A 19,962-nucleotide genomic window follows, 5' to 3' on the forward strand; every position below is an offset into this window, starting at 1 on the left:
ATAATCTAGCAAATTTCTAGAACTGCCCATCTCAGCAACTGATTCTGGACAGTGTACATCATAGAACATAAAAACAAATGAAGAACAATTAAAAAGATCTTGTAACTATTACCACATATCTATCTAAAGGCTACCATAGGCTATGCAATAGCATATGGAAAACTGTTGATACTAAATATATATAGTAACCATAAACTGCCCCTCTGAGATTTTCCTAGAACTAGAACTCACAGCTTTCCTCAAATCTATCATTCCATTTACATCTCCCAAATCCTCCTCTCTAGAATATAATCTGGAGGAGGAACCCATGTTTTGATTGACAGTTCTAACACCGAATTATCACAAGAACCAGGGAGAATTCAGATCTGGGCTTCATAGGATAATCCTTTGCTACGGGTGTGCAGAGAATACTTATCTTTTATAGTAGAGAGCAGTCTTGCTTTTTTTCTTTTTGAACTCACTTGCTCATTTCTTAGCTGCAGTTTCAGAATCCTAATAAATCAAAACAACCTGCTATATCAGATTATTTCAATGATCAAATTACAGAAAATCTTAATTGGGGCCTATTCATGCACTGTTACAAATGATACTAATTTCACACACTGATGCACCTACAATGCATTCTATGGGAACATTCCTACTTCATGCTAATCAGTACCAAGATTATTATTAATTTTTTTTGCTGGAGTAGAACAACAAATGACTCATAAACTCCAGCCATAGCAAGACATATACTTCCTAAAGCCACCCAGACTGATTAAAAGTCTGTCTGTCAAATCAGTAGTAAAAATCGAGTACTGTAGCAACCAATCATTTCGGAGTCACTTATATTCAAAATCAGTCTAATGGTAGTGCTTGTTATATATCCTTTTGCTCAGTTATTATCCATTTACTTCAGTTGGGCTGACAAGAAAGTAATCCGCATAGCTAGATTTTTTTAAAGTTCTCATTTGAGAACAGTCTGTTTGCTTGGGCAGCCTGGAGTTCTCTTAGTCAATTGGAATCTTTCTTGATTAAGAATATTAATCTTTCTTCTAAACGACCATTTGACTCATGCAACATGATCTTTCTCCTGTTGGCCCATGCCCAAAATGGTACCAAAAGATTCTATGCGTATGTTTGTACTTGCACATATTTATTACTAAAGAGAGCCAACATCTTTGCTGCCCTACACAATCCAGGCAGGTTGGCTGAATTATTTACTTACTCTTATTCTAAATCTTTACTCTGCCTTTCCCTCTTATCCACAGGAGGCCACTTATGAGGTCCTTAGGACTCCTACCTTAGGAGGTCAAGTATTTCATAATTTGTTTGGTTACTTGTCCGAGACAGCTGCATCAGGGAATGTCAAGCGCAAGCAACCAGAACCACTCGTGAATTGTCTCAAGCAGCAGCTTTACTGTTAAGTCACCTGTTACAAAAAAAAACTCACCCCAGATTGACCACATTCCCTTGGGCAAAGCCAGATAAGCCTTCAGGGATTCAGAGGTAGGTCAGGCCTATGCTGCTTTCTGCAGTGCAAAGACTCTAAGCTCAGCCCCCTCTTAATTCCTCCCTCGAGTCAGTGGTGGGATTCAATTTTTTTTTCTACCGGTTCTGTGGGCGTGGCTTGGTGGGCATGGCATGGTTTGGTGGGCATGGCTTGGTGGGCATGGTAGGGGAAGGATACTGTAAAATCTCCATTCCCACCCCACTCCAGGGGAAGGATACTGTCTCCATTCCCACCCCAATCCAGGGGAAGGATATTGTAAAATCTCCATTCCCTCCCCATTCCAGGGGAAGGTTACTGCAAAATCCCCATTTCCTCCCGATCAGCTGGGACTTGGGAGGCAGAGAATAGATGGGGGTGGGGCCAGTCAAAGGTGGTATTTACCGGTTCTCCGAACTATTCAAAATTTCCGCTACCGGTTCTCCAGAACTGGTCAGAACCTGCTGAATACCACCTCCGCCTCCAGTCTGTCTGGAGATGCCACCCCAGGGGAAGAATGAACAATAATCTTCCTCCTCCTAACTTTCTTACATGATTGAATTTGCCACACACCACACAAATGAAAAGAAAGGTGCATCCTTTTTTAAAAAAAAAAACTTTATTCAATAATTATATCATTAGCTGAGTTTAGCCATTATACAGCATATACATAAGGGATGAAACAGAGAGAGGTGGGAGTTCTTCCATTGATTTACCACCTTCCTCTGCTTATAACTCTGCCAAAATGGCTGCAAAAGAGCTTTTCATCCTCGCTTATTGTAGAAATTAGTGGCTTCATGGCTTGGAAATCCAGGGCTCTTAAATCTACAGCTAATAGGTAGCCTGGGTTTTGACAGCTTGGCAGCGGACATGATTAGATGAGACAACTCAGATTGTGAGAAAATATGGGCAAAGCAGGGAGTTGGTTGGTAAGGCAAGAAGAGAGGAGCAGTGGGCATTTTCTCTGGGGAATGACAGACACAGATAAATAACAAAAAGGATTCTTCCCTCCATTCCACGGGAGGTAAGGAAGGGCTAGTTACTAGACCAGTGATGGCGAACCTTTTGGCTCGACATGTCAAAACTTCAGAAAATACCTAACTTGACTCTGCTGACCTCTCTCTCTCTCTCTCTCTCTCTCTCTCTCTCTCTCTCTCTCTCTCTCTCTCTCTCACACACACACACACACACACACCACACACACACACACACACACACACACACAGAAATAATTCCTTACTCCCATCTAGGCCACTCTGAACATTAGCCCAGGCCTCAAATTTATCCCTAGTACCACCACTGCCGCTAATATAGACTACCTTGCGCAGTTCCCAAGGCACAAGAGCTTCAGGTTATGGCAGAATTGCCCCCGTGGCCCAACATTCCCCAGGATCTGCTATGTGCCACTTACCTTTAAAGGATGTTCTCCTTCTGTTAACAGGCTCTTGCAACCTACCTGACTTTCCTTCAGTCAAATGAGGCTTTAAAGCAGTGGTGGGTTTCAAATTTTTTTACTACTGGTTCTGTGGGTGTGGCCTGGTGGGCGTGGCTTGGTGGGCGTGGCAGGAGAAGGATACTGCAAAATCCCCATTTCCTCCCGATCCGCTGGGACTTGGGAGGCAGAGAATAGATGGGGGCAGGGCCAGTCAGAATTTTTACTACCGGTTCTCCAAACTACTCAAAATTTCCACTACCGGTTCTCCAGAACTGGTCAGAACCTTTTGAAACCACCCTCTGCTTTAAAACGACTTTGGAGAATGCTCTTCCATGGCTTTTAAAGCCTTCAGAAACTGCACAAAAACACAACCTGTTCTTGCATGATTTTCAGAGGCTTAGGAGGCTGTGTAAGAAGAGTGTGACCCTCTTGCTTGACTTCTGGAGGGTCCAGAGGCTGTACGAAAGCACAGTTCAGTCTTGCCTGGCCTCCACAGTCTCTGAAAATTGCAGGAGAATGGGGCATGCTTTTGAGAATAGTTGTTGAGTGTTGGCATAAACTCTGCTGTGTTACTCAAAATGTTGTGGTGCTTTGACATGCATGTCATAGGTTTGCCATCACTGTCCTAGACAATGTGTTCTCTTGGTCTAGGCAGCTGCACTTTCTGGCTTTTTTCAAATCCTGGGCCCTAGACAATGCAGAGGGTACTAATACACTTATAGAGTAGCTTACAGGGCTTTAGAGAGGCAGGCTCTCCCCATGGTTCATGCTTTGGGGCTGGCAGGAGGGAAAAAGGAAGTGCTGGCAAAAAGTTTGCTTGAGACTACTTAAGTCCTCAGGAACTCAGCTGACAGCTTCAACTCTGGGGTGGCAAAAGCTGCCAATTTATTTATTAGATTTATACCTTGCCTTTCCACCAAGGTTCAAGGCAGCTTCCATGGGGAACTCCTGTTGTTTTATCCCTACAAAAGCAACCCTGTGAGGTAGGTTGGCCCGAAAGAAAGTAAATGGCCCAAAGTCACCCCGTGAATTTCCATGGCTAAGAGAAGGCTTGGCCCTGCTTCTTCCTAGTCCTAGTCCAATACCTTAATCACTCACTATACCTCTGCCATCCTAGTTGTCACTGGGTGACACCAGCCCAGAAGGGAAGAACGGAGGCGTTATTGGGGTGCAAGTTTGGGGTTCCTTGGTATCTTTTTTTCCTGCTGGGCTGTGGACTGCTTTGGGTTGCTCCTACCCCCATTGAGGAACCATATGGACCCCCAATTTTTCCTCATAAAGCAAGGCGGCACTGAAAACTGTCAGTGGCTCATCTGGAGAGTGGGCTAGCTGGCCAGACACGAGGTCCACACAGAGGGTATCATCGATCTCCATTGGGACAATGAGAGTGAAGACTGCCAAAGCACCAGCACTTGGTTGGCTCTCAGCTACTGGTTTGTTCTCCAGTCCTTCAGGCTGATATCCAGCTGAGTCGCTGCGGGCAATGGCCTTGTTGGAAAGCGAGAGCACTGCCTCAATCTTCTCACCTCTGTGCCCCGTCAAAATCGCGCTGACCAGATAGCGGCCAGAAACAGGAGCTGTGAAAGTTCCTGAAGGGAGAAAAAGCACAGAAGAACCATTGAGCAAAGAAAGAGATTTTGCCTTTAATCCTTAAATCCTATTTAATTATAGAGTATACATTAAGAGTTGGAGACAAAGTCTTAATTTCAGAGATGGCTAGGGGATGATCTGGCAGAAAAAAGAGCCCGAAGAAGAAATGTATTGTGGGATAACATCAGTGGGTCATAGTCACAATGGCAATATGCAACTTCAAATAGTGGAGATGGCATGCTGAATTTTAGTGACTAGGGCACCGTAGTGAAAAAAACGATTGCAGCATTCAGGTTCATCCTAAAGTATCTGGTAGGTTATTATCCTTCCATGGGAAATCAGATGCTAAACGAGTGGTCTGACCCAGCTGCAGACTCCTTCATGCTATTATGACAACCATCCCATCCCATACATTCTTTTCACCTTACATTCACTGACCTGTTTTTGGGTCATAGAAATTGCCATCGTTCACCAGCTCCTTGTCAAAGATGATGGTTCCAGTATTGAAATGCCAGTTTGTCAGAGCGGCTGAGAAGGAGACTTTGGGCATTCTTCCAGGTGGACCTGGTGGTCCTGTGCAAGAGAATTGGGAGGAGAAAGAATCACCGTCTACCACTTGCTTGCTTTCTCCCTCTACCCTATCCAATCTACCAGATTTTCAATTTACCAGTAATCACATTGGTCCATTTATGGAAAACATGGCAATCAAAACTGTGATCTCCCCTAGTGTCTATAATCCAAGCAGCAGCCTGTAAATATTATCCTCTGTTTTCCTCCATTACTCTATCCCTACCCCATAACATTACAGAAACAGGGGAGATGAAATAAACTGTCTGAAAAGGAGACTTCCATTTATCATAGTGCAGTAGTAAAGCATACAAGCCATTCCACTACCAACCAAGTTTAACACTAAACCCCTTTTCTACTACAGACTTTAGAGCACTTTTGCTACCAGTTCTAAACTAGATAGAACACAGGACTTAGTAGTTCCAATTGCCTAGGTTTAAGTCTTCAGTTTCCTCCAAGAATAGAAATTACTTCTCTTCCACATCTCGCTATCTACTCTTTATTACCTTGTTTTCCAGGGAAACCTGCAAAAGAAAAAAAAAAAGGAGTCACATAAACACAGATATGGCCATACCTTGCACTTCTTACTGCATTATCTTCCTACTTACTATACGATTGCAGGTCAAATAAGGAGAGAGTTTGCCCTTAGATGCATCAAGACTACATTTAGCGACGTCTAGTTAAGTTCATAGTTGAAGGTTTGGCAACTGCCACTTCTGCACACTGCACACCCACAAGAGTATTCTGGTATGATTCTTCCCATTATGGTCCTAATCTAGACCTTCCTTGTTTTTTAAGCCTCGGCCATTATAAAAAAAAATCCAAACTCAATTTCCTTGTAAGAACATCTGCTTAATCCAAGAACTAGACCTGTTGCAGCTGTTTTTCTTCTGTCTGAAAAATCATTAATTGGGAAACCCTAAAACTCTTATCACTAACATATTTGGCAAGGATGACTATGGAATGAAAGGGAATGAGAGAGTTTGAAGAGATACAGCATTTACTAAGCAGTAAAACTGATCTTCTTGGGAGCATTGTATATTAAAGGTACAGGCTACACCACCAAGAGTAATTGAACTTAGTTTCTCACCTGGAGGTCCCTCTATGCCAGTCTTTCCATCCTTGCCAGGAGGTCCCATCAGACCTGGAGGGCCCTGTTTTCCCATGGGGCCTGGAAGACCCGGAGGGCCTGAAAATTAGAACAAAGGACAGTCATTCTAGATAGTACCTCATAAGAAAGGGGAAGATGGTCAGGATATACAGGTAGTCCTCGACTTACAACAGTTCATTTAGTGAATGTTTAAAGTTCCAACGGCACTGAAAAAAGTGACTAATGACCATTTTTCACATTTACAACCGTTGCAGTATCCGCATAGTCACGTGATCAAAATTCAGATGCTTGGCAACTAACTCATATTTATGACGGTCTGTGTCAGGGGGTACCCTTCTGCAACCTTCTGACAATCAAAATCAATGGGGAAACCAGATTCACTTAACAACCCATATAACTAACTTAACAGCTGCAGTGATTCACATAACAACTGTGGCAAGAAAAATTGTAAAATGGGGCAAAACTCACTTAACAAATGTCTCACTTAGCGAAAGAAATGTTAGGCTCAATTATGGTCATCAATCAAAGACTACCCTGTACTACACCAAGGCCTTGATTCCTACCTCAGATGAAACCCTCCTCCTCCTCCTAGTCCACCTTTCCCCATCAGAGCTGCTAAAAGTACCTGTGAAGTCCTGCAATGTGAGGTCATGCAGCTGACCCTTGAGGGTATGAAGGGAGCCATTGAGAGTACTGAGGTGGCGGTGGATGGTGCCCAACTGGCTGCCATGGATCTTCTCTAACAAGGCTCCGTGGCTGCGCAGAGTCCCATTCACTTCATGAACGCAGCCCCACAAAGCCGAGATGTGCTTGTCCAGCCCTTCCTTAATCTTGCGCAAGCTCCCCGAGACATGGTCTAGCCGTTCACAGGTGCCTTCCAGCTTAGTCAGTCGCTCGGCCAGACCCCCAGAGGCCCTCCGACAGTCTGATGCCTCCACTTGTAGAGTACCGCTGAACCGTTGAACCTCATGACCCAGGTCCTGGAAGCGCACATCGCTCTCGCCCACGTGCTCCGTCACCTCCTGCTGCACCCGGTTGATCTCTGTGATGATGCGATCCTTGGTCGTGCCCAATTCATGGATGTCCGTTTCATGCTTTTCCACTGTGGCCTGCAGCCCAGCCAGGGTCTCATTGAGCGAGCTGAAGCCCAAGATCACCTCGGAGAGCTCTCCCTGCAAAGACTGAAGGTGGATGCTAGAGCTGCCGCCAATCACGCTGAAGCCATCCAGAGGTTTGGAAGTCTCCCCTTGCTCGGTACCCAATTCTGGCTTTTTCCCCATTGGCCGGCAGGCTGTTTGACAGGTTTCCACCTGCTCCCTGAGCTGCACCATTTCTCCCCGTAGCTGGGAGCAGCTCTGACTGCAGGGATGGTGTTCCAACCTCTCGACCCCTTGCTCCAATTTCTCCAAGCGCTTATTGGTGCGATTGGAATAACGTATCAAATCCGGCGGCCCCGCACTCACGGAAATGACCATCCGGTTCTCCAGCTCGCCAATCTCTCCGGCCAGTTTGCCAAGGGCTTCGCTGTTCGCTCCCACCAAGCCTTGCAAGTTGCGCAATTTCCCCGACACGTCGAGCTGGTGGAGGTTGGAGCCCAGCAAGCGCAGTTGGCCCTCGTTGTCCAGCACGCGCCGTTCCAGGTCGCTTAAGATGTTGCTGATCTGCGAGTCCTGGTTGCCCGGTTCGGTGCAGATCTGGGTGCAGGCGTGAACGGAGGCGCGGACCCGCTCCAGCGCCCCCTGCTGCTGCATGCTACCGTCCTTCAGCCCGCCGATGTCCCGCGACAGATTGGCCAGAGCTCGGCCCACGTGGCTCTGGAAATCGTTCAGCCGGGAGAAGAAGAAGTCCAGCTGCCTCTCGGCTCGGCCGAGCCGATCGCCCGCTCCGTGCAGCATGACCTGCACGTCCTCCAAGTGCTCCAAGATGCCGCGCTGCGTGGTGTTGACGCGGCTCTCCACCTCGGTCATCCGCCTGTCGACGCTCCAGGGCGGCTGCGGCTGGGCCGAGGGCCGCGGCCGGCCTCCCACGTGCTCGTTCAGGGCGGCTACCGAATCGGAGACGGTTTCCAAGCCGCGCTCCAGCTCGCCCACCCGGCCCTCCAGCTGAGGGCAGCACGCTTTGGGCAGCTGCTCGGCCAGGCGGTTCACGTGTTGCTGGATGGAGGTCACGGCTTCGCGGCTCCGCTGGTCCAGGGAGGAGACCAACTTCTCCAGAGCTCGCAGCCGGTCGCGGTCCTCGGCTTGCTGCCGCTTCAGCTCCTCCGCGCCGGTTAGGCAGGAGGCGCAGGAGTCCTGCAAGCGCCGCTCCACTTCCCGCAGGACCTCGCCTCGGACGTCCGTCCCGCCGCCGCCCGCGCCTCGCCCGTTCTCGTGGTTGGCGATGCGGTTGTCGAGGCGCTGCAAGTGGCGCTGGATCTCGTTGAGGGTCTCCTTCATCTCCGGGTGGGCGGCGGCGGCGGCGGCGTCTGCTGGCTGCTGTTTGCCGTTCTCCACTGCCCGGCGCACATCTTCGGTCAGCTTGGCGTTATTGGCCTGCATGGTAGACTGCAAGTCGTGCAGTTGCTTGGTCAGGCTCTGCACTTTTTCTTCCAGCTGTTGGACTTTCGCCGAGTCTCTGTGTCCTAAATGGAGAGATTGAAAAAGTGCATCAGGCCGCTTTGGGCTTGAATTTGATCGACTTGACAAAATAGCGGAGAGCTTAAACCTGAGGGGCTTCCTTTAACCCTTAAGGCAGCCCCACCCCCACCCGAACCTGCTTCTCTTCCTCTTGTTTGGAGGGCAGCATGCATAACACCAATGATCAAGCCCAGGGGTGAAATCCAGCAGGTTCTGACAGGTTCTGGAGAATCGGTAGCGGAAACTTTGAGCAGTTCGGAGAACCGGCAAATACCACCTCTGGCTGGCCCCAGAGTGGGGTGGGAATGGAGATTTTGCAACATCCTTCCCCCAGGAGTGGGGAGGGAATGGGGATTTTGCAACATCTTTCCCCCAGGAGTGGGGAGGGAATGGGGATTTTGCAACATCCTTCCCCCAGGAGTGGGGAGGGAATGGGGATTTTGCAGTATCCTTTCCCTGCCACGCCCACCAAGCCATACCACGCTCACCAAGCCACGGCCACAGAACCGGTAGTAAAAAAATTTGGATTTCACCACTGATCAAGCCCATGGTGGAAGTTTAATCCAACTCTTCTATTTGAGATGCCCTATATTGGGAAAAACCATTAGAAAAGAATATATGGGAGTTCTGGGTTGAGCAGTGGAATCCTTGGTGCTCGGCTCTTTGCTTGCAGATGTTTCGCTGTGTCTGCTAAACGGAGCAAGCTCACATTGCACGTTGCACTGGTGTTACCTAGTTGAATAATGAATCTTCTGCAAACAACTAACCAAGCTCAGAGAGCGCCAAGGACTCCAGACTAGGAAAGGTAGCTGGAAGGGTCTGTGAATTAAGTAAATGCTTAGATCATTTTCCCGAAACCAAAATTGCATTAAGCAAAGCTTAAAATGATTCTTGGAATATTCTTGCACAAATCACATAAGCTTTTTCCTTACATGCAGTTTTCATTGGCATCTCAATGCTCTTTGATATCATGTTACACTGGTCCTTTGCAGAATGTGTAAACCCCCTTTTTTTCCCCCAAATAGAACCATGAGGTGTTGATATTTTTGTCCCCAGTCCCACCCCAATTTTGGAGAACTATATTAATGCAACGAAACCAGCTTTTATCAGTAATTCTAAGATGGAAATATTTTAGCATGATTCCGGGCAGCATGAGTGAGAAACAGATGTCATTGGCTATTCATCAACCAGCATGTTTTCATTGTAATCACCAATGAGAACAATACATTTTATTAACTAGCCAGGAAAGCATATAACTTTAAATTATTCTAGAATAACGTTATTCTGTACCCTAATGAAAAAAAAGTTCCTTCCTGGAACTTAATCTGAAGAAAAGAAAAGATGAATAGCTTTTTTCAGCCTATGGCCAAGTAATGGGTAACTGCAGGATACAAAGTTTTGCTGGATTAGGCCCAAACTCCCTCTCATTCAGCACTATTTCTTCCAGTAGCAATGGGCTAGTATGGGAAGCTGATGATAGTTTCCCCTATAACTTGCCTCCAAAAGCTGGTCTTCCAAAATGCACTGCATTTGAATAAGAAAAAAACCTAAGGGGTATCTCTTCTCTCCATGCATTTATTGAATCCTCTTTAAAATCATCTCCTTAAGCCTCTTTAGAATAATCTCGTGAGAGACTGAATCTCCCCACATCTGGCACTTATCTTCCCATCAGCCTCCTTCAACAATGAGCAGCTGCAAAGATGCTGGGTAGATTGTAATAGTTTTTGAAAGAGATTTGACAGGTGCATCTTGTCACAGGGTGAGAAAAAGAGCCCTGCTAAAATGCCATCTCTTCAGCCGTTAAAGATCGAAGAGCTCCACTGCTCTTCATGTCCTCTGACAATTTAATGGAGATTCTCCCAGGGGTCAGAAGCATGGGAAAATACCCAATGCAAGGAATCAAATTCGTGCTAATGTACGTTTAGGCTGAGAAAATCTGGGAAGAGGTTTGTGGCAGGGGAAACCAGAGTGAGGAGTTGCCGGTGCTGGGAGCCAACCAAGTGAAAATCTGTGAAGATGTGCTGCAAGGTTGCCAAGTTAATAAACCCAGAGCAACCATCAATCTTTCAAAGGCAATCTTTAAAGAGTCAATCTCTTAGGAAGCTGGCAAAATGCTATGATTTGTGCTCCATATGCATACATTTGCATGTGCTGATCACATTCATACAGGGGTGAAATCCAGCAGGTTCTGACAAGTTCTGGAGAACCGGTAGCAGAAATTTTGAGTAGTTTGGAGAACCGGCAAATACCACTGCTGGCTGGCCCCAGAGTAGAGAGGGAATGGGGATTTTGCAGTATCCTTCCCCTGGAGTGGGGTGGGAATGGGGATTTTGCAACATCCTTCCCCCAGGAATGGGGAGGGAATGGGGATTTTGTAGTATCCTTCCCCTGGCGTGGAGTAGGAATGGAGATTTTACAGTATCCTTCCCCTGGAGATGGGTGGGAATGGAGATTTTGCAGTATCCTTCCCCTGCCACGCCCACCAAGCCACGCCACATAACCGGTAGTAAAAAAATTTGGATTTCACCACTGCATTCATAGCTATGCTTCACCTCCCTGCCTTCCTCATCTCAGAGCTTTTCTTTTTATGCTAGGAAAACCGTAGGGGGTGGGTGGGAATTACCACACAAGGGGAAGAATGTAGTTTTTTTTTAAAAAAGAGAGCAATCCTACCACCACAGCAAACTGGAAACTTTATTTACACCTTTTCAGTTTACCTTCTCCACCACTGAGTGGGTTGCCAAAGCCAGCTAGGTTGGGTCGACCAGGCTGAGGTCGTGGTCGGTTGGTAGTAAGTAGCGTCCCGCTTTCAGCACAGTCGTCACCTGAATAGCCAGAGCAGCATCGCCACTCCAAGTCTGAGACCATCTTGTAGGCCACCTTATAGCGTGGGCGCACAAAACTCCGGTATCTGTCAAGTAGAAGAAAGAGCCAAGAGGATTTGTGCCTGGAGTAAGAAATGGGGCAGGGGTCTTTTGGGGGTTAGCTATTTGCTTGGAGAAGTAATAATATTCTTGGCAGGCAGCTGGTAAGCATTATGTATTTCCCTTCTTAGGGTGAGGTGGTTCTCTATAGCAGGGGTTATCAACCTTGGTAACTTTGGTAGCTTTGCTGGCTGAGGAATTCTGGGAGTTGAAGTCCACAAGTCTTAAAGTTGCCAAGGTTGGAGACCCCTGCTCTATAGCATTCTTTTCACCCATGGACAGTCAGAACTCACTGCATATATTCCTCAGAAAAAGCTAAAAGCTCCTCTAGTTTGAACAAGCATTGGTCTCTCTTCCTGGACAAATAGGCTTGACAATGACTGATCTTAAAAAAACTAAACAGGGTCAAACTTAATGCTTAAGTAGGAGACCACCAGAAATCCTTCAGATGTAGTCTACACTGGGAAGTAAAAAGTTGGCAATTCAAATGATTACCACTAGGAGGCAGCAGATCACTTCCATGTGCACGGTCCATTAACTTTTATTGGCGCTGGGATCGGTGCCATTTCCCTAATGGACTGGGCACACGCCAGGCAACAGCCACAGGCATCCAGCCTCTCTTCCCCATTTGCCCAGAAAGGTCATGACCTCTTAATCCACCTAGCTAGCAAGCCAACCTGCCAGTGAAGCTGGGATCAATGCGATTGAGTAGGGGACAAATGCATTCTGTTTGCCCTATTGGTGTTTTCAGTCCAAACCCAATTCTACATGTTCTGCAATGACTGGGAATTATAAGAGATCTACTGTGACTTATACAGCTGTTCCAGAGGTGGGTTTCAGCAGGTTTTGACCAATTCTGGAGAACTGGTAGGGGGAATTTTGAGTAGTTTGGAGAACCGGTAGTAAAAATTCTGACTGGCCCTGCCCCCATCTATTCTTTGCCTCCTGAGTCGCAACTTATCGGGAGGAAATGGGGATTTTGCAGTAACCTTCCCCTGGAGTGGGGTGGGAATGGAGATTTTACAGTATCCTTCCCCTGCCATACCTACCAAGCCACGCCCACCAAGCCATGCCACGCCCACCAAGCCACACCCACAGAACTGGTAGTAAAAAATTTTGAAACCCACCACTGAGGTGTTCCCTTTTCCCTGCTTGCCCCTCACTCACATGACAACACGAGGACACTGGAGCTGTCCCCAAACACATGGCTGATAATCTGGTTTCACATATGTGTCGACTCCATCCTCCACCACACAGCTCACTCTCCGGGATACCACATAGGCACACCAATTCCTGCAATGGTGCAAGAAAGGAAGGTTGGGTTGATCCACTACTGAATGATTTTGTTCTACTCCAGCCCACGCAGTCAGCCTACTTGCACAGCAAATGGTAGCAAACCCCAAAATCTACCCCACTTCCAGATTCCCACGTACGAGAGATGCTCTAATTCAGGTCTGAGGCCAGGACCTAAATGGCTTCATTTTCAGGGAGATTCTCTGAGCAGCAGGTTTCTAACTCCTGCCTATTCCACATTGCGAATGATAAAGAGCAACGTTGCTTTGACATATTTGGCACAAAGATTCAGCTTCTAGAGAGAGGATGAGGATTTGAGAGAGGCCTTAAATTTTAATGCTTGTTTTAAATAAATCCCCCAAAACAAAGCATGGGATTCAAGCAGAAGCCAGAGGCAGATGTGCCTAGGCACACTTTGATGTTAATCTAAACTAAGAGACTCCTCTTCATTGTTGCTATTGTTGCTTTAACAAAGAGACTTTGATGAAGACCAAAAAAGGTACTGAGTGGAGAAACTTGGTGCTGAGCTACAGAACTGGGGCATGGCTATACAAAGACAATATAAGATGGGGGAGACTTGGCTCTGAAATAGAACATCTGAAAAGAGTCTGTTGCTATTGACCATGTTGAGCCAGCAATGTGATGCAGCTGCTAAAAAGGCAAATGCTATCTTGCATTACATTACTATGAGTGTAGAACTCAAATCGTAGGAAGTAATTGTTCCTTTCCACAGACTCCATTTGGAGAGGTAGTTCAAAAAGACAGTGACATGTTGGAGCAAGCTCAGATGAGGGCTGCTGAGAACTGTAAAGGATCTGAAAGCCAGCCCTATGATGTCCCAAGGGTACTTTTTCAGAAGGCAACTGGACTTTTGTTTTTCTTGAAGACGTTTGGCTTTTCATCCAAGAAGCATCTTCAGTTCTGACTCAATGATGGAGGATCCATTTGAAATACTCAAGTGGCCTTGAGGGCACAGATAGAGCTCCTAGTGGCCTCATTGACTCTCAGAAAGAATGCTAACAACCAGATAACTGCAAGGAATATAAATCCTTCCATCGTCCATGATTCAATCAGAACTGAAGAAGCTTCTTGGATGAGAAGTGAAGCGTCTTCAAGGAAAAAGAAAGTCCAGTTGCCTTTTGAAAAAGCACCTTTGAGACAACCATGACCTGGATGACTGAGAATCTTCATAAACATTCAGCCCTATGATGAGCAACAAAAGAATCTGGACAGAAAAAAGCAAAAGACTGAAGGGAGAAATTATGGAAGTCTTCAATTATCTGAACAGCTGTCACAAGAAAACAGAATAGATTTATTTTCCATTGCCCCAGAGGGCAAGACCAGAACCAATGGGTTAAAATTACAAGGAAGGAGTTCAGTCTTTATGTTAGGAGAAACTTCCTGACTATATGTGTTATCAGCCAATGGAACAAGCTGTCACACAAAATAATGAGTGGTCTTTTCAGTGGAGATCTTCCGGCAGAGGGGAGATAGTCAGAGAGGCTTTAAGGGATCCTGTATTGACTAGGGTGTTTGACTAGAACAATGCTTCTAATGTCCTTTTCTGTGATTAAACTACTGAGAATCATATGATTATGGCAGTATAAAAATCTGACAGATTAGATAGGCAGTGATGCCATGTGCCCAATGGGCTGGCAGATACACTGTAAGATGAACATGATCTGTGGAATCCCACTGGCCTAGTGAGAGAAAATGTATAATCTCCCACTACTGTAGCGTAGTAGTGAACCCCTCAAAATATTGAGTAACAGAGGAAATGGCACCAGAGCAATTCCCTCTTCTTTTGTCTCTTGGCTATGCACTTAATGAAGGAATCCTAACTCCCTGCTTGTTTACTTTCCTTGCCACCAAGACCCCAGTTGCAGTACACGTTGGATGCAGGTGAATTGCCTTAAGAATGCTTTTCACCTTTGATCGGACAGAGCCTTAAGGCATAATGGCCTTTAATCAAGGAGGAGTGTGACCTGAGAAGAGATATTCTACTAAAAAAGAGCCGGGTCAAAGGCCAGGCAAGGATGCCTCTCTCCATTATTGGAAAAGATTAGTCTGAACTAACAAGTTACTTTCCTACTGGTTAATATTTGCCCAGCTCACCTTATCATATTCCCCATCCTCACAGAGGAAGTTTAGGTATTTCCTGCATGCCAGGGTCAACTTGAGAAAGGAATTCATATGAAATGGTAATGGATTGATCCTCTTAACATTGCGTTGAGAATTTTTCCTGCACAATAATTACTATGGCAAGATTTTGAACAGGGGCAGTTCAAACCAGGCTTCAGTACGTATAAATAAGCCTTTTCCCATTATCTGGTGCTCAACATTTGTGCCTCCACTGAGAGCCGCCAGAAGGCCCCACTCTGTTGGGAATTTCCAGCAGATGGCAAAACTCATTGGTTTTGACAGCCTTTGGAGATCTGAGATAATATGTTGTTTCTGTCTGGCTGCTATTTTTGTGTAATGTTTGTGCACTGATTCAGTACGTTTTCATAATGGATGATTTTAGTCTTGGTTGTTATAAGCTGCAATAGATGTGTGGCTGAAGAACTGCCTATAAATCTAACAACAAATAAATATTCTCCAGACCTCCAAAGCCAGCCCACGAGAAGAGGCCTAACTAGGAAAAAGTGAGGGCCTATTCTGGGCAAATTATGGAGTAGTTAAGATGGGAGGAGGAAGTGAAGGGTGATTGTATCAATGAACAAGTCTTGTATTACTTTGCTTTTCTCCTCTAATCTACAACTCTTGCCAAGATCCATTTCTTGTTATTATTTTCTGGAGCCCCTTTCTTTCTGCCTCTGTACAATGCTGCTCCTATTTCCCAAACTAGCTGCAAATTTACCCTGGAATCTAATTCCCCCTTTAAAAAGCAATATCCATTCAAACCTCAACTGCTTTTGCTATTCCTCCCCCCTCTACCCCACCCCACCCCACATAATTAGCTTAAGAAAAACTCTGAAGTACTGGAGAAAGCAGCAACTTCTTTCTCCCACCCCAAGGACCGCGGTCTCCTGTTTCCATTATATGATTCTTCAGCATTTATCTCAATTCCTCAACATCCCACAAATATTTTGTGGTCATCTTGAGGCACAGTCCTCTCCCCCATAAAGACAACCCATTCCCAAGTCTTATTCTCATAAATATTAACAGCTTACAATACATCTATGGTAGCAAGCAGGACTTTCCATCTCAAGCACCTACACTTACCCTGCATCTGTGGGAAAAGACGCCCCCGCCCAAACAAAAAAAGAAGCTGATGGGGTGGGTAGCTAGACCAATTGGGCATGGGATAGTCCTCAGCCCTTAATTTGCATCCAGAGCCTCTTTCCACCTTCTGTTGGGAAAGATAAGCACATGGACAGGGATTGAAGTGTGTTGCTATGGAAACACCATTGTCACCACCTCTTTTCCATGTTCACTGTCAGGCATCTTTCTTGGGATTTCAAGCCAGTGTATAATCAATCATTCATAACAACATGTAATATAACAGCACATAAAGTCCATTACAGTAAATAGCAATAGATTATGAGGCTATTCATGGCTTGCCTCTATTCAGTTTTAAAATTTAAAACTGACATAGTGTGAGTCCAATTTCTCCCCGCCCCACCCACCCACCAACCCCATGGTGGGATAAGCAATGGGTACTTTTAAACCTGCAATCACATGCAATGTAGATTTGCCACTGCTAAGATGGGCAGCCAGCCATATCTAAATATGCAATGCTTAAGCAAATAAGGCCCTTCTCTTGTTTGGGGGGGGGTGGCTTTTTCAACCCTCCATCCTCTTCTAACCAACTCCTAGGTCTCCTCCATATCCTTTAAACCTCATAGGAACACAAAAGCTGTCTTTTCCAGTGCCCTCCCCTCAGGCCGGTGGCAGTAACCAGCTTCCCAGAAGCTCAGACGCAGAAGTGCATTATGCCTGTGAAAGGGACTTTCTTCCCTTTGCCCTTCCGTTTCTTTCTGAAGGACCCGTATCCAGACGGCTTGATTTTGCCCCATCCCTGCATCTGCCATTGTCTGTAGAGTCAGCTGTCTTACCTGTGGCGACTGGCCACCCGGGCCCCATTGGTTGCTTGTGCTGTCCCTTGGAGCTGTGTGAAAGGCAGGTTGTTTCCTGTGTAGAGATTGTACCTGGGAGGGTAGTTCATGCCCCAGACTTCCCTAGCCAGGAGGCCCCACCAAATGCAGAGCCATGCAGTGGCCCCAGGGCTGGCCATTCCCAGTTCTTGGTGATCCTCTCCCTGGGCTCCCGGGTCAGCTGCACATGGCCTGGGCCCCTAGGCCCTTGGCAGCAGGGTCAGTGATGATGGCAGAGCAGGAGTCTTCCTTTCTTTCTGGCCCTCTCCCTGACGCTCAGCCTGCAGGCACCGACGTGGGCCGAGAGGGCTCTGTGCAGCCGCTCACTCCTCACACACTGACAGCTTTGCAAACTTCCCAGAGCTGGCTTGCTCACTCCCCCCAACTTCCTGCCTGGCAGCTCTGAGCCCCAGCGCCCTGCTCCCCCCCCCACTTAAGCCTTCCCTATCCTGGGCTTCCCTGCTCCCTGCCCAACCGCTGGCTCCCTCACCCCTGGGTTGGCCTTGGCCCTCTGAACATCCCCTCCACCAGCCAGCCTCGTTCGAAATGGGGATTTTCTGCAGCCTCAGTTCCTGCTTGGCCACCCCCTCCCTCCTGTGCTGGGTTTGGGCTGCTTGCTCACATCTGCTTCTCGTTACAGTCAGGACGGGAACGGGGGGGGGGAGAGAAGAGTGTGCAGGAATGGGAAAAACGAGAGGGGTTGCGCATGAAGCCCGACCAGCCCAAGGGAGTCGGCACAACACTGCTACTGAGTGAGGTCCCTGCCATAGGGCAAGAGGCCACGTACCCACCATGCGTGGACCCTGTGCTTCGACATGCCACACTTTCCCCCACCCCACCCCACCCCACCCCACTTCAGAGCTGGGGAAATGATCTCAGCTCTGGGTCCGATTCATGGGCCTTGGAGTCTGCTGCCCCTCCAGTTCTCCCACGTCACTAGCCAGGAGAGTTTCCAGCAAGCAGCCTGTCTGGCTAGTCCCCAAAGAGATGTGTGCATGTCTGTGTGAGAAAGGAACAGATCTGAGACAGGGGAGGCTTTGTTTCTGAGAAGTGGGGTGGTATTCTCCGACTCGTTTCTGTAGTCCTGCAATCTTGCTGCGCTTCCCTGGCCAGTCTCACCTGCTCCCCTTGACTACAGTCCAGCCATCCCACGCTGGGATTTCTTTCCAACGTCCCAAACAGGATTGCCATGAAATGTAGAGCCTGCAACTATTGGAGAGGCCTGATTTTACACAAAGGGTCTCACTCAGTCCATCTGGGCCTAACGGCGCTACGCCCTTAGCCTCTAACTTTCCTGTTATATAGGAAGTTTTTGCTTAGAAGGCTCAAAATGCCTGAGGGCTTCCAGGCAGGGCTAAAAATCCTGAGCAAAACAAAAAAAGCAGATACCAAAGTTGAATCTCCCTTAGAAGGACTTGAAACTGAATTCCCCATTCCCTTTATATGGAAAACAGAAGATGCCAGAGTGAGATATCATCAAGTAAGGCTGATTTCATGGGCAAATGCATATTATTTGACCTCTCTACTAACAACTTGTAGCTGTTCCCAGGACCGTCCTGGAAACCTTAGACCACATCTCTCTCTCTTTCTCTTTCTCTCTCTCTCTCTCTCTCTCTCACACACACACACACCATTCTGGAAGGAAGTGTGTTTTTTTCAAGCTTCTAGAAGGACATCTAGTCCATGTGCGTAACAATTCCTGTTCTGGCTACAGTAGTTCCAGAAAGCCAGTCTCAATGCTATGTTCTTATACCTCAGTAGAACTGGCAAAAGGAGATGGTATGATATGTCAGGGCAGCAGCACTTATCCCAACCTTCCTGAATCTATAGATGTGCCTGGACTATAATATCCCTCATCCTCAAGAGCTAGAAATGCTGGGTAGGGCTTCTAGAAAGTTCCGATTGGAAACCATGGAACTTTGTATTTTCCAAAATGGCAGTTGACCAGGAAGAATTGTCTTGCTTCAGATGTTACATGTGAGTACATCCAGTGAGGTAGTAGCACCTAGCCAACCTTGGCTAATCTCAAAAAAAGCTAAGTAGCTGATTAGTATTTGGATGGGAGACTACCGGGAAATTTCACTGCTATAGAGATTGGGCTGGAATTTAAAACAAAATCTTGGAAAAAAGGCACCAGGGAAGTACCCCTGTGTGATTGCCAAAAATCTGTATTGCTATGGCCAGGAAGTCCCCAGGAGTTGAGCTCAGCTTGAAGGAGACTTTACTGTATATATGTGTGTGCAGATGAGTAATGAAACGTATGTCTGTGCTGCCCCTCATCTATATGTGTTTATACTGCATACCTGAACAGAGTGTTGAACATTCAGTTCATGCATCAGGGGTATCAATGTTGTACAGATGTGAATGAGAAGTATGAGCTGAGACAGACTTGGGTAAGGAAAATAGTATTATGCCACAGTACATACCTGTGTGATGTGTAGCTGCAGGGCTATTTTCCTACAAGGTACTGTAGTAGAATCGGGTGGGCTTAAAAAATTTTAGCAAGGGGTTCTCTGCCCAGTTGTTGGGTGGGTGTGGCCATGGTGGGCGTGGCCATGTCGGCCTCCTGCACCACAGCAGGAGGGCATTTTTGCCCTCCCTGCACTCCGGAGGCTTTCCTCGAGCCTCCAGGAGGGCGAAAGCGGCCTCCCCATGCCCTTCTGAACTTCTAGTAGGCCCGTTTTTTGCCCTCCCTGAGCCTCCACATCAGTGGTGGGTTGTCCCCAGTTTGCACCGGTTCTATAGAACCCGTAGTAAAACCGGTGGGAGGCTCCGCCCACTGACCCTGACGTCATAAAAACACTTCTGCGCATGTAGAGAAGAGTGCGCGCGTATGCAAAGCGAGTGAGCGCGCTCAGCCCC

General features: G+C 46.9%; 1 protein-coding gene across 1 annotated transcript; it reads right to left on the reverse strand.

Annotated features, from left to right (window-relative positions):
• Positions 1–2,091: 2,091 nt before the first annotated feature.
• EMILIN1 (elastin microfibril interfacer 1) lies at positions 2,092–17,434 on the reverse strand. The gene is made up of 8 exons (XM_070932167.1): positions 17,062–17,434; positions 12,878–13,003; positions 11,504–11,697; positions 6,797–8,791; positions 6,151–6,249; positions 5,567–5,584; positions 4,932–5,066; positions 2,092–4,492 (listed from the first exon to the last, which is right to left on the reverse strand). The coding sequence occupies exons 1-8, from the start codon at positions 17,238–17,240 to the stop codon at positions 4,137–4,139; spliced, it is 3,102 nt and encodes a 1,033-aa protein (XP_070788268.1). The 5' UTR covers positions 17,241–17,434; the 3' UTR covers positions 2,092–4,136.
• Between the last annotated feature and the right edge of the window lie 2,528 nt (positions 17,435–19,962).

Source organism: Pituophis catenifer, unplaced genomic scaffold, assembly GCF_029215685.1.
Source record: "Pituophis catenifer annectens isolate HBS135680 unplaced genomic scaffold, rPitCat1.0.hap2 SCAF_1, whole genome shotgun sequence".
Classification (NCBI taxonomy): domain Eukaryota; kingdom Metazoa; phylum Chordata; class Lepidosauria; order Squamata; family Colubridae; genus Pituophis; species Pituophis catenifer.

Bases quoted from the DNA above. Each gene is read 5' to 3' on its own strand.
- EMILIN1 (XM_070932167.1), bottom strand. From the start codon at position 17,240: ATGGCCAGCCCTGGGGCCACTGCATGGCTCTGCATTTGGTGGGGCCTC. The intron at 6,250-6,796 runs GTACTTTTAGCA...TCTAATTTTCAG, and splicing joins CACATTGCAGGACTTCACAG to GCCCTCCGGGTCTTCCAGGC. The intron at 4,493-4,931 runs GTCAGTGAATGT...TTCTCCCTTCAG, and splicing joins TTTCTATGACCCAAAAACAG to GAACTTTCACAGCTCCTGTT.